Below are 11,916 nucleotides of genomic sequence, written 5' to 3'. Positions count from 1 at the left end.
TGTGACACAATTAAGAAGGCGGCAGCTTGCTGTTCTCATATTTATTCTTAAATCTCGTAAGTGTGCATAATTAAAAGCATTAAAAAAATCAGCATTTGTACTTGAGGAAGATGGACTCGGCCCGCGGGGCTCAGTCTCTCCCGACGAGGTGCGTCTCCTGGGGCCTGTCGATGCGGAAGAGCAGCTCGGCGGGCTGGAAGTAGCCCAGGTACTGCACGCTGTCCGGGCTGGTGTCCTGGTGGTAGTGCCCTCCTTCCCCGTGGTGGCTGAAGCAGTGCGTGTGCTCCACGCGCAGATCGAAGCCCTGGCATCACACAGAGGGCCCGTCAACAAGGCGCTCATGGGAAAAGTCACGGGATAGTCTAGCCTAGACGCGTATTTCCACATAGCTCCAAATGCTAAGCAGTGAAAACTTGCAAGACACTTGTGAAACCAGTAAGACAAAAGAATTTAGAAACCCTGACAGCCCCCAACTTTGGTGTTAAGCTTACTGAGATCTCCTTCTTAACCTTTCCCCCCCCCCCCCCCCACCTTTCTTTCCATTGGGATTAAATAATGCAGTCACACCAAGGAACCCCTATTGGAAATCAAACCCCTTTGCACTGAATTGCCACAGGCCCATGTGATAAAGGGACTGTCTCTACTCCAATTCTGAGAGCCAGGTTAGATGAATATGGGAGGAACGGTGAATAAAATAGCAACTAACATACTAAACCATGAGATCAACACCACTAGTTTTATGTATCATAGAATGGGTTGGGTTCAAAAGGACCTTCACAGATCACCTATTCTAACCAGCCTGTCATGGGCAGGGACATCTTCCATTCAACCAGCTTGCTCAAAGCCCGATCTAACCTGGCTTTGAGCACTTCCAGGGATGGGGCATCCACATCTTCTCTGGGCAACCTGTTCCACTGTCTCTCCACGCTCAGCTTAAAAATTTTTTTCCTTATGTCCAAGATAAATCTGTTCTCTTTCAATTTAAAATTCTTGCCTCTTCTTTTGTCACTACATGTCCTGGTAAAAAGTTTCTCTCCGTCTTTCCTAAAAGCCTCCTTGAAGTACTGGAAGGCTGCAATAAGGTGTTCCTGGAGCCCTTTCTTCTACAGGCTGAACAATCTCAGTTCCCAGTCTGTCTTCAAAGGAAGAGGCACCCCAGCCCTGTGCTCATTTTCATGGCCCTCCTTGGGTCCTGCTCTAACAGCTCCACATCTTTCTTGGGACCCCAAAGCTACATGCAGCATTCCAGGTGGGGTCTCACGAGGGAAAGAATCACCCTGCTTGACCTGGCCACAGCTAGTTTGACATAGCCCAGGATAGGATTAGTTTTCTGGGCTGCAAGGGGATACTGGTGAATAGTGCTATGGCACTGGAATGCCATTGTCTACTGCTCTCTTTGTGGTGACACTCAAACATTTCCAAAACCAAGTGTTGTTGAGCTTGCAGTGGATGCAAACAGGAGAAACTCAGCAGCATCCACCACACAAGTTGCATTGGTTCTGAACAGGGCAGCTGTTGATGGCTGCTTTCAAAGTATGCATCAGTTGATTATGGCAAGATGCAGACAATTTAGCCTTAGGCCAAAGGCTGCCACATAATGACACAATCAAATCACACCCTTCAACACATCTAAGCCTACAGTATGTGCCACTTAACTCTGGAAAAAAACATTTTTATATTACTTGTGACTGCATTGTTACCTATAAAATAGTCATTTTCATCTATGGTTTTCTGGTTACTTTTAAACAAATGGTTTTCCTAATTATGAACACATTAATGGTTTTTGAAACCAGATTGGTTTTTATCCTGAATGATTTGCTGTTAAATTTGGTGCTTGTGAAAGATGCTAGATAAGTTTCCAGCACAAGGCTTTGCAGAGACTTCAATTTACATCAGCAATGAGACACATGCTTCATGTCTTTTGACACAGCATTAGCAGAGGGAGTTCTTATGAAAGTGAACTACATAAAGACGTGGCTAAACCAGCTTCCATGCTCTTGACATTTCTCCCAGTGTGGCCAGCAGAGAATGTAAACTGTGCTGTTGGGTTTGGGATGCAAACACTTGCACTTTTGCATAGTTGCAACTGGAACCATTAAATTAATCCACGATGAACAACCACTAGGTTTCAGAACAGATTGACCTGTCCTCAATTCAAACAATTCACAGAAATGAGAAGCTTCTAAACCATGGCACCAGCTCTGGAAGAGTCTAACACAATACATACACACTCCCATTCTTAAAAGGAAAACCACATCCAAAATTCATTACAGGTCTCAGTCTATACTTAGAAATGAGTAAAAGAGACTCACTGGATCTCTGGAAACTATTACTGGCTGACAAATCAGTGGAGCCTTCATTTCAAAGAATTTGAGCCAGTTATTCACATCCTCATCAGTGTTCAGCGGACAGGAAGAAAATTCTGGAGGCTACAGCGAAAATAAAAGCTTTTTAAGTAAAAGGAAGACACTTGCATCAGGATACTTTTTCTCTAGCAACTTTGTTTTTCCCCTCCCCACTATTCTGTTCATTTTCCTTCTTGACTGAAAGAAGCTCACCACAGCCCATCACTCTGTTTCTGCCAGAGACAGAAGTGACCAGAATATTGCATCTTTCATTGCACAGGTAATGGGAGAACTGCTGAAGTGAGGATGCTCCTCCTCCTGGTACATTTTAGAAACTCAGTTATTTTTTAAAAAGTTTAATGTTTCTTATAAGTATCATCTGAGTTAATGTATTTCATTTCAATTCGTTTTACAATAGTTCTCCAGTTCTTTAGCAGCACACAGATTTCAAAAGATGATGGTATTAATGCCAAGTAAAACAGCATTACTAGTTTTGTAACACCGATTTTGTAATGTCAACTCCTTACTTTAATACAGTGCTCATCCTATTAGTTTATGCATACATTTAAAAGTACAAAACAAAGTTAACGAACTAAGATGTTACACCCTGATTTATACCTCTGTTTTCATGAGGACAAAGAAAGTTACATGAATTGAGAACAACGTACCATAATGTGAATCTTTGCTTTCCCCTTCTGAATGATAAACGTACCACCCATCCCAACTGGCTTTTCTCCATAGTGTTTCTCTAAAGTTTGTCTCAGACAGGACACAAAGTTAAGCTCCCCGGTTCTTCCATTGGCTTTCACTTCAATGACCTGGAAGATAAAGTCAATTGGTCACTGCTATCTCCTGTTGCAATAGTCTGAAAAGGTCTGTGAAAGCTGTTCTGAAATTCTCCCAAGCTGATAACGCAAGAACACTTTTTGAAAAGATAAGGTTCCATGCAAGTGCTGCTGCATTTGCATCTTTCCAGTATATGACCAACTGTCTTTTCCTTAGTTCTGTTCAATGCTAGCTTTGCCTGTACAGGGAGCTGGGCAGCAAGAGATTTACCCATGCTGAGACAGTGACATGAGCAACCCCCTTCTGGGGTTGCTGACAAAATGGAAGCTGGCTTCCACTTTGTCAGAAAGAAACACTGGGTAAGGGAGAAGGCTGTTCAGTTTCCACGCAGCAGTCAGGTTTTTGACCGTTCTGTCAGCACCTTTTTGTGCTGGCTGTGTCAGGAGAAGCACTTCTGCAAAAAGCTACGTAAGTGCCCACACCTCATTTACACAAGTACATTGCACTGTTAGCTTTAATCACTGCTAATTTGGACTGGATTTGGATGAATGATTTATGGTGGAAAAGCTTTAGTAAACTCATACTTATCCCTCAAAAATTCAAGTGCCTCTGTCTCCAATAATTCTTCCCCTTGATCACTGACACCAGCTCTTTAGTTTTGCATGCTTCTCTTGTGGAATTACTATTTTACTATTATCACAGAAAACTGATAGGAGAACCATGAGTTTCCCTTCAGTCACAAAGCACTGCAAAGTCACCTTTGATCCAAGTACGTACCTTACCAGGTTGGCCCTCGCTGGCATAAAGGTTGGCCAACAGTCCAAACTCACAGTCAGTGTATTTACTGCTGTACTTCTCAAGCAGGCACCCTTTGTCTGCAGGATTTATCTGAGCAACGTAGCTCCCATTTACAGCAGGCTTTTTTTCACTCTTTGCTTGAACAATAGGGATAAGCTGGGAAAAAGAACATGTAAGAGTAAGTCAATAAGAACATGCAAGAATAAGCCAAATGAACTGAACTCAAATAAATGTGATTTAAGCTTTGGGCCATGATCCCAAGAAAAAATCCACTTCATCACACAGCTCTGTCTCTCAGGATGAGGTCTGTACTGGTAAGAAAAATGGACTAATATTGTAATGTAATTGAAAGGTCGAGAAAACAGGTTTACTTTATCTGGACAATTAAACTTAATGTTTTATAAAGATGAATGCCAGTGCTAAAAAAAAAAAAAAAAGGAAAGAAGAAGAAAAAAAATCTATAATCTACATGCCAGTATTGTAATTCTATGTAATACTTTCTCAGCATACAGTAACAACCACTATTATAGTGGCCCAAACTTAATGCTGATGTGGACTATCTCATCTGCCAATAAATCCATCAAAAGGAGACAGCAAGACTTAAGGTTTATGCCTGAAAAAACTGTGATTAACCAAAGTCTCCATAGGTAGTAGTTTTTGTCTCCTATCCCTCCTGCAGTTTATTATTGTGTGTGTGGTATCTTTAAAATTCACAATGGTGAAACAAAGTAATCCCAGAGGGTAAAAGACAAGGAGCATTTAAAAGGCATTTACCAGTAAGTTTGACAAGCATTTCTAAATCTTGGAATTAAAACCTCTGGTCAAGTCTTTGTCCATCAGTTTCAAAAAAACATGTTTCTGGCATGCTTCAAGGTAATCACATGCTTCCTGAAGAATTACAAGTTAAAAATTAATCTTTATTATCTCAGGAGTATGCACCTCAGTGGATGCCACTCATCTCAATTCCTCCTAATGTGTTTTATGTGTTTGTGGTGTGAAAGTGTTTATTAAGTACATTGTTGTAAATGGGACATACCCAGCACGATACTGCTCTACTGTTATGATACTTCCATGAATTAATTGAGAACCATCACACTTATATACTGACCTCAGCATTTATTCCAAGAACCTTGGATGAAACAGCTCCAGCTCCAAGAATGAAAGCTCCAGGCAGCTCTATGTCCTTTGCAACTGTATTTAGATCATAAACCTGCAAAAGAAAAGCAATCCTTCCATCCCTGGGAACGTCTAAGGCCAGGCTGGATGGGGCCCTGAGCAACCTGACCTAGTGGCTGGCATCCCTGCTTGCTGAAGGAGGGGTTGAAACTAGATTATCTCTAAGGTCTCTTCCAACCCAAACCATTCTATGATTTTGGTGTGGTGCTCTGATCTGCAATTGTCATTCTGTTCACTGTAGTCCTGGAGGCATTTAATTCACAACACCCACCTGCATTAATATTTTTGATAATTAGGTTGAACACAGCTTCTGAACACAACATAACATTTAGTTATAACAAACTTGGTAGATATCTATTTGTTTTCTAAAAGGTAGGTTTTACCTGTATGTTCCCTGCTCATTTTACTCAAAGACTGAATTATTGTACTTATTAGATTCTGAGACATACAACACACATCAGAATCAGTCTCATTAAACACTGAAAAGTGTCTTTCACAAGTAGAATCCTATAGTATCTCTTAGTCCTTAGTTTGGTTTATTGCTTTTCTTTTGACAAATATATTAAATCCCACAGCTACAGGAAAAAACTCACTTTTTCTTTCTGTACAACAGGTATGAGGTAAGGAACACCTCCCACATCTGCTATCCTAGGCTTTCCGCAGATTCCTGGAAAAATACACCCAGTTAGCTTGGTAAAATATTATTTCCCAATAATCTTTAATAATCACACAGTCTAACGCACCAAGGAACTGGTTCCTCAAACTTCTCAAACCCTTGAGAACATTATTTCCCTAGTGTGCTTAGATAAACTGTTGAACTACTAAGAAGTCCAAGCCCTATAATGATTCATAGTAGGATTTAATGCTACACAACCTGTTGTAAAATAACATTCTCTAAGCACAAAAAAAAAAAAAAAAAGGCAGAGTGATCAACACCTTCCATTTGTCTGTTCTCCAGTAACATCCTCACCACACAGTGGAGACCTCTGCTGGGACTCCACTTGCAAACTTTTAGCAAAGCTGAAAGCTGTCCCAGGACAATTCATCCCACTTATTTGGATATGTATTTTAAGAAGGGATGAATAATCCTCTGGAGGTGTTTCTTTCACATTGATGCCAGAGGGAACTCAGATGAGTAGCACAGATGACATGTCTGTCTGTCTTCCAGACAGCTAGTGACAGTTTCACTTCACTGACATACATGAATGTCAGGAATTTAAAAATTAATGGAAGCACAACTCCTTAGGTTCAGATAGTGATTGGCATGGTTCAAAAAAATTTCTCCATTTGAAAGAAAACAACTTATTTTCAAAACCTTTTCAGTACACTAAGTAAAGCTTATGAAGTAAGTGGGTGTGCAATGATAGGTTAGGAAAAAAAATTATGACAAGTACTTAGTAATGACTTGTCCTTTTTCATACATCAAGTAGGAAGCAATCCAGAAATAAAGTGTAGCTCTCCTCTCATGTATATTCTTTACCTGAAAAACAATTTAAGCTCTCTCAACACCTTTAGAGGATCAAAACTAAGCAGGATTGTGCAGAAAGAACTGGAGAAGTCTTAGTGGAAGACAGGAATGCTAAGTTACCTTTAGCAGGAAAGTTGAAGGGTTCCTGAGTCAGATCAGGACAGTCTACAACAGAGACTTGAGCATCAGCAAAGTTCTCTTTAAGCCCTTTCTGCAAAACTGTAATAAAGAATAATGGCAAAATTATTGACAATGAAAAATTACCAAGAGTTTGACAAGTTTCTAACAACAATAAATATATCTGTTTGGGCTTTTTTTCAGCAAGATACATTACTTATGCTTACCCTAAGTAACTCCATTAATTTAAATGTCTGAAGGCACTTGTTTCATGACTCAGAACTTCAAAGAGGAGCAAAAGTTTGTTCAGATAATTGTTGGCTGCCCCACTAATTAATTTTAAGAATTTAAAAACCATTTTCATTGAAATACATTAACTGAGTGTTCCTAGTAGCACTCAGAGCAGCACAGTGTGAAGTAATGTGGGTAAACTTCAACCACATTCAGCAGCAGGTTTGCTTCAAATAGCAGACAATTACCATCACAGTCAAATATGATGCAAGAGCAAAGGAGGAAGAAGATTTACCTGAAGCAACAATCAGTTCTTTAAATACATTAACCAGACAGTTTGCAATACCTTGATTATAATCTTAAACCGTTTCTGCTGTCTGGAAATTTCTACCGCCATGGGCTACTGCCTATCCTCTTTATGGTCTTGTGGAGATTTTCTGGCAAGTGCCACTATCAGAGCAAGACATATAATGAACGGTGCTGGTGATAATGTACCAAATCTAAAATTTTTGGTTTGCTTCATATCAATGTTTTTTAGGATCAGAACTTGCAAAGTCACTCAAACAACAGGGACGATTAGGTGAGTACATTGTTTGGAAACAACTTCCAAACCTTGAGTGTGGGATTGTCTTCACAATACATTGCTTCAAATACTATGTTGAAAGGTCCAGGTTCTTTCATGCCTGGTGGTCTGCTTAGACAGATGTCTCAAACTAAAGACAGAACATGCAGTCTGTGATCTCAAATCAGGTGGTTCCTTATTTACACAGAAGACTTTCCTGTGCCTTTATTTCTACCAGTTAGGGTTTCAGCCATACCTTACTTCTTGACATCAGATTTACCAAGCTGTTGACCAAAAGGGTCAGTAGATGGTACTTAGCACATTTCTAAATACATCTCAGTACCTTCAGGTAAGTGGACAAGGACAGTAAAAGGGCACTCCTCAAATTATACCCAAAATCTGAACAGCAACACAATGCACAGCTCAAAGGAGATCCTCAGGACAGATGGGGAAAAAAAGGAAAATTCTGCTTTGTGATGAAATTTTTCTGATACTCTTTCAAGCTATTCTACTGCAAGTATGTGGTGTTCTCTGAAGAGCTCACAGGTTTACAGCAGCCCTGGCCTACTGCCCCAGTCTGACTGGGTGACAAAAGCACTAGGACCCTCCCAGGGGACTGCTGGGACCACATGTTCTCAATACCTGGAAATGTCGAACTGACACAGATGCGGGAAACTGGCAAACTGAACTTGGGGATCAATCCAAAAGACAAAAAACCTTTAGTATATTTGCTGAAGGGGAGAGACTGCCAGAAGGAATAATGTCTTCCTACTAGGGCAAGAAAAAAAGCTCATGAGCAGCTGGGCTGAACCTGGAAGTCCCTTCCAACTTCAACCATTCTGTTATTCTGAGCACATCTTGTGAAGGCTTTAGAAAGAAGTAAAAAAAGAAATGTTTCCTGCAGCCCTGTTCTAAAGCAATCACCAAAGGAGGAGCCAACCAGGTTCAAGCAACAGGATCTGCCATGCTACACTGCATCTTTGTCAGCTATGTTTTGAGCAGTCCTGAAAAAGAAAGAAATACTAGAGGGTAGAGGAGGACAGATGATTCTGTATGTGTAAAGAAGTTTGGTGTGTAGTTGACACACTTTCACAACCTGCACAAGAATCAGCAAATTCAGCAGTTTTAAAGGGATTGAGAGCCTCTCTGTGTGATTAAATATCGTGGGGGCTTGGGGGAAAAGTCATTGTGTGCTCTGAGAAATCTTCGCATATAGAGAAATAGTGCTGTTCTTCACCTCTCAGTGTGCTAAGAGCAGTAATTCTGCATGTACTACCTGTAAAAATACTTTGGTATGAGCTTTAAGATAAGTTTGAAGAGTACATTACAAGTTTGTATAAAGTACATGCTGCATGACTTACCCCCAGCAAGCTCCTCCAGACTTGGGACATGAAAAGCAAACCTTTCGACTTTGGCCATTTCCTAATCGGTGCTGATTTCTTCAGGTAAGAAGTTACAGTACAGCACGCTGTGGAGTGACTGGTCTGCCAACAAAGATAATAGTTTAACAATTTAAACATGCTCCTTTCAATATGTTAATTATTTTTCAATTTCACTCAAGTACATAGACAACAATAGAACTGTAGTTTCTGCCATCACAGGAGAGACTGATGGCTTCAATAATAACGCTAAATTTCTTATGCACTTTGGAAGAAGATGTGTCTGTCAGCCCTATAGCTGGCTCAGAGCACTACACATATTAGTCCTCAAGCTCACAACTGGGTGTAGGGAAAACACATCCTACGTTGAATGCAATTCAAGAGATCAGGAGACTGATGTGTCATTTGTAAGCCTGGAATCACAAGAAAGTTTTGAAAGAAAACTGGGCTTTTCTGAGCACATCAGCTGCCTCCTAAGGTCTTACCAACCTTAATGTTTACTTTTCCAGCACTGGCTATGGTGGACTTTCAACCCCAGTTGTGACATGGTCTCCAATTGATTCTGAGCACATGTTTCCCCTTCCAGAGAGGAACAGGCTAGCAGCAAAACAGAAATCAATAGCAGCAAGTTCTGCAGTATCAGACTCTGTATGGGTACAGAGCCTGTAACAAAAGTTTTGAACATAAGTTTAAGAGCCCCTTCACAAATGAACTGTGCTTCAGTCAGCCTTGCAACAGCAAAGTCAGTTAGAAGGGCAAGCCACAGCTCAGGGCAAAAACAGCTGATTGTACACTACCTAAAAATCAGCTACAGCAATCATTAACTCCTTAGCCCCATAGTCGTTGCACACATCAATAAAAAATAAAATGGGTCCCACTTATCCAGATCTCAGGTGTTGAAGGAAAAAGCCAAAATCATGACTACATTCCCAGACCTGACTGAATCTTTGTTAGGAAGGACTACAGTGTGAGACAGCTGCTTAGGTATAGTTCTAGCTTCTATTTAAAAAAAAATCCTGTTATGACTGTCAAAACTCATAACTGTCCTTATAACATCAGCCTCTTAAGTCTGCATAAAGGAAAAAAATAAAACAAACCCGGGGGGGAGGGGGAAAGAAATAAAAAGAGTGGGGAGATCATAGCAGTTACCTAACTGAAGTCTTTGAGCTCAATGCTCAGCCACCCCAAACTGCTGCTGCAGCAAGCAGTAGAGAAAGGAAGAAAGGCTGCAAGCTGTGTATAGTAATTCTCGTCTTAGCTGGTCTTATCTGAGAACTGTGGTCTATCTCCACAGTTGACTTTGTCCCTCCTCTGGCTCTGGAGGAGAAAGTAACAGGCTGGATTTGGTGCCTCTGGTAGAAGCCTAATGTCAGGTGGAGTGGATCATACCCCAAGCCTTTTAGTGTGCACCAAGAAAGGGAGTAATTAGCCACAGACAGAAAGTGAGAACATGGCTTTGGCAGCACTGTTTTAGATGATCCTCATCCCCTCAAGAACCTTTTGCCACATGCAGAACGAGGCTGTGCCAGCATTCAACACATTGGTTGTCCTGAAACAGTCTGAGAAGCTAGAAGCTAGTTCCCAGACTGAAGCTAGAACTGCTGTTGCGCAAATGGCAGAGGCAAGAGTTGGACACTATTCAAATAAATAGGCTCAGGTATGACACCGGGACAATCGCCTGCTGTGTAATGGACGGTAGTTAGCTCCCCGCAATCAAGAAAGGAGGGAATGACTGCAGAAAAATTTGATGCAACATAATAAACCTCATCTGATTGCTAGACAGTAGGGCTTACCAGGTGTGGCACAAACGAGTAGGTCTGCGGCCCACCACTGCAGATATTCACAGGGGAGTGAATTGTGTGGTGTGGGACAGAGAGAACCTGAAAGGAGACAACAGCACACAATTAAGCTCCATCACAGAGGCGTGCAGTGACACTGAATTGCTACAGAACACTTTCAAAGAAAGAACACAAATTCTAAAGGGATGATAAGATTATTAGATGTGGAATGGTGCAACAAGAATAGAGGCAACAAGTATGTAAAGACTTAAAGTCTACCTTTGAAGTGAGAAGAAAACATCAGAGAGATCAGCCAGGTGCCAGGAGAATGCAGATGAAATGTGAACCATTAGATTAATTATGTGTGTGGGGTGTCTGTTATCAAAACCTGAATTGAAACAAGCTTGGAGGGGTTAAAGCCAAAAAGGAGAGGTTATAGGCAGGCTGGACATGGGTCGGGGACGGGGGTGGTGGGGGAAGAAATATCAGTGGAAAAAACTGGAGATGGCAGTTGTGAGAGAGAAATTTAGCGATGACACCCAGAAGAGCGAGACATCCACAGACGCAGAGACCGTATTCCTCGCCTGGCGCGGTGCGAGGAGATCCCATACGGGGCAGAGGAAGGCTGCGGGGCAGCACAGGCAACTGCTTGAGCGGCTGGGATTTGGGGAAGAGACGGGTCACGGCAGGGTATAAACAGACGTGCTAGGCGAGGCTGAGGTCCGTGGGGATAGAGAGTGTCCCGGCAGGCAAAGGCAGCGGAGAGTACTGGAGCGAGGGAGCGCTAAAGCCGGCAGCGCGCTTGGCGTGGCTGCGAGAGGAAGGAAGGGGCTGTTCAGGCTGGAGCAGCCAGCTCGGAGAAGCCTGGGCAGCGCGGGGAAGGAGAAGCAGGACAGCAGTAACTGGAGGCTCTCACCGGGAGGGAAGCAGAGGGAAGCCGGGACCTGCGCGATCCCTGCCCCGCACCAACCACCACTATCGCCCGACCGCACGTACCTGCCCCGCCGTCCGGGACCGGCACAGCAAGGCAAGACGCGGCTCGGCTCGGCTCGGCTCGGCTGGGCTCGGCTGGGCTGGGCTGGGCTGGGCTCGGCTCGGCTCGGCTCGGCTCGGCTGGGCTCGGCTCGGCTGGGCTCGGCTCGGCTCGGCTGGGCTCGGCTGGGCTCGGCATCTGCCCGCCCCCGGGCGCGGCCGCCCCGCCGCCACTCCCAGCATGGCACCATCCCCCTTCCTCCCCTTCCCCTCCTTCCCGTCGGCCCGCGCGCCTCTCGCGAGC

At 42.9% G+C, this 11,916-nt stretch overlaps 1 protein-coding gene across 2 annotated transcripts; it reads right to left on the bottom strand.

Moving 5' to 3' along the window:
• Positions 1 to 26: 26 nt before the first annotated feature.
• Positions 27 to 11,746, bottom strand: C2H11orf54 (chromosome 2 C11orf54 homolog). 2 transcript variants are annotated; one of them, XM_032099171.1, is made up of 10 exons: positions 11,637 to 11,746; positions 10,656 to 10,742; positions 8,845 to 8,967; positions 6,694 to 6,792; positions 5,699 to 5,772; positions 5,038 to 5,139; positions 3,909 to 4,085; positions 3,014 to 3,163; positions 2,313 to 2,429; positions 27 to 304 (listed from the first exon to the last, which is right to left on the bottom strand). In XM_032099171.1, exons 3-10 carry the CDS (start codon positions 8,900 to 8,902, stop codon positions 131 to 133), a joined length of 951 nt encoding a protein of 316 aa, XP_031955062.1. In that variant the 5' UTR covers positions 8,903 to 8,967; positions 10,656 to 10,742; positions 11,637 to 11,746; the 3' UTR covers positions 27 to 130. The 2 variants fall into 2 exon arrangements, with proteins under 2 accessions (XP_031955062.1, XP_031955063.1); XM_032099172.1 differs by having other exon boundaries at positions 11,557 to 11,643.
• Positions 11,747 to 11,916: the final 170 nt, after the last annotated feature.

Source organism: Corvus moneduloides, chromosome 2 (assembly GCF_009650955.1).
Source record: "Corvus moneduloides isolate bCorMon1 chromosome 2, bCorMon1.pri, whole genome shotgun sequence".
Taxonomy (NCBI): domain Eukaryota; kingdom Metazoa; phylum Chordata; class Aves; order Passeriformes; family Corvidae; genus Corvus; species Corvus moneduloides.
The sequence above is the reverse complement of the archived record's forward strand: the minus strand, read 5'-3'. Positions and strand labels throughout refer to the sequence as shown.

Excerpts from the sequence above, each read along its gene's own strand:
- C2H11orf54 (XM_032099171.1), bottom strand. The coding sequence starts at position 8,902 with ATGGCCAAAGTCGAAAGGTTTGCTTTTCATGTCCCAAGTCTGGAGGAG. Across the intron at positions 6,793-8,844 it reads TCTGGAGGAGCTTGCTGGGG|TTTTGCAGAAAGGGCTTAAA; the intron begins GTAAGTCATGCA and ends TCTTTATTACAG. Across the intron at positions 5,773-6,693 it reads CTTCAACTTTCCTGCTAAAG|GAATCTGCGGAAAGCCTAGG; the intron begins GTAACTTAGCAT and ends GTATTTTTCCAG.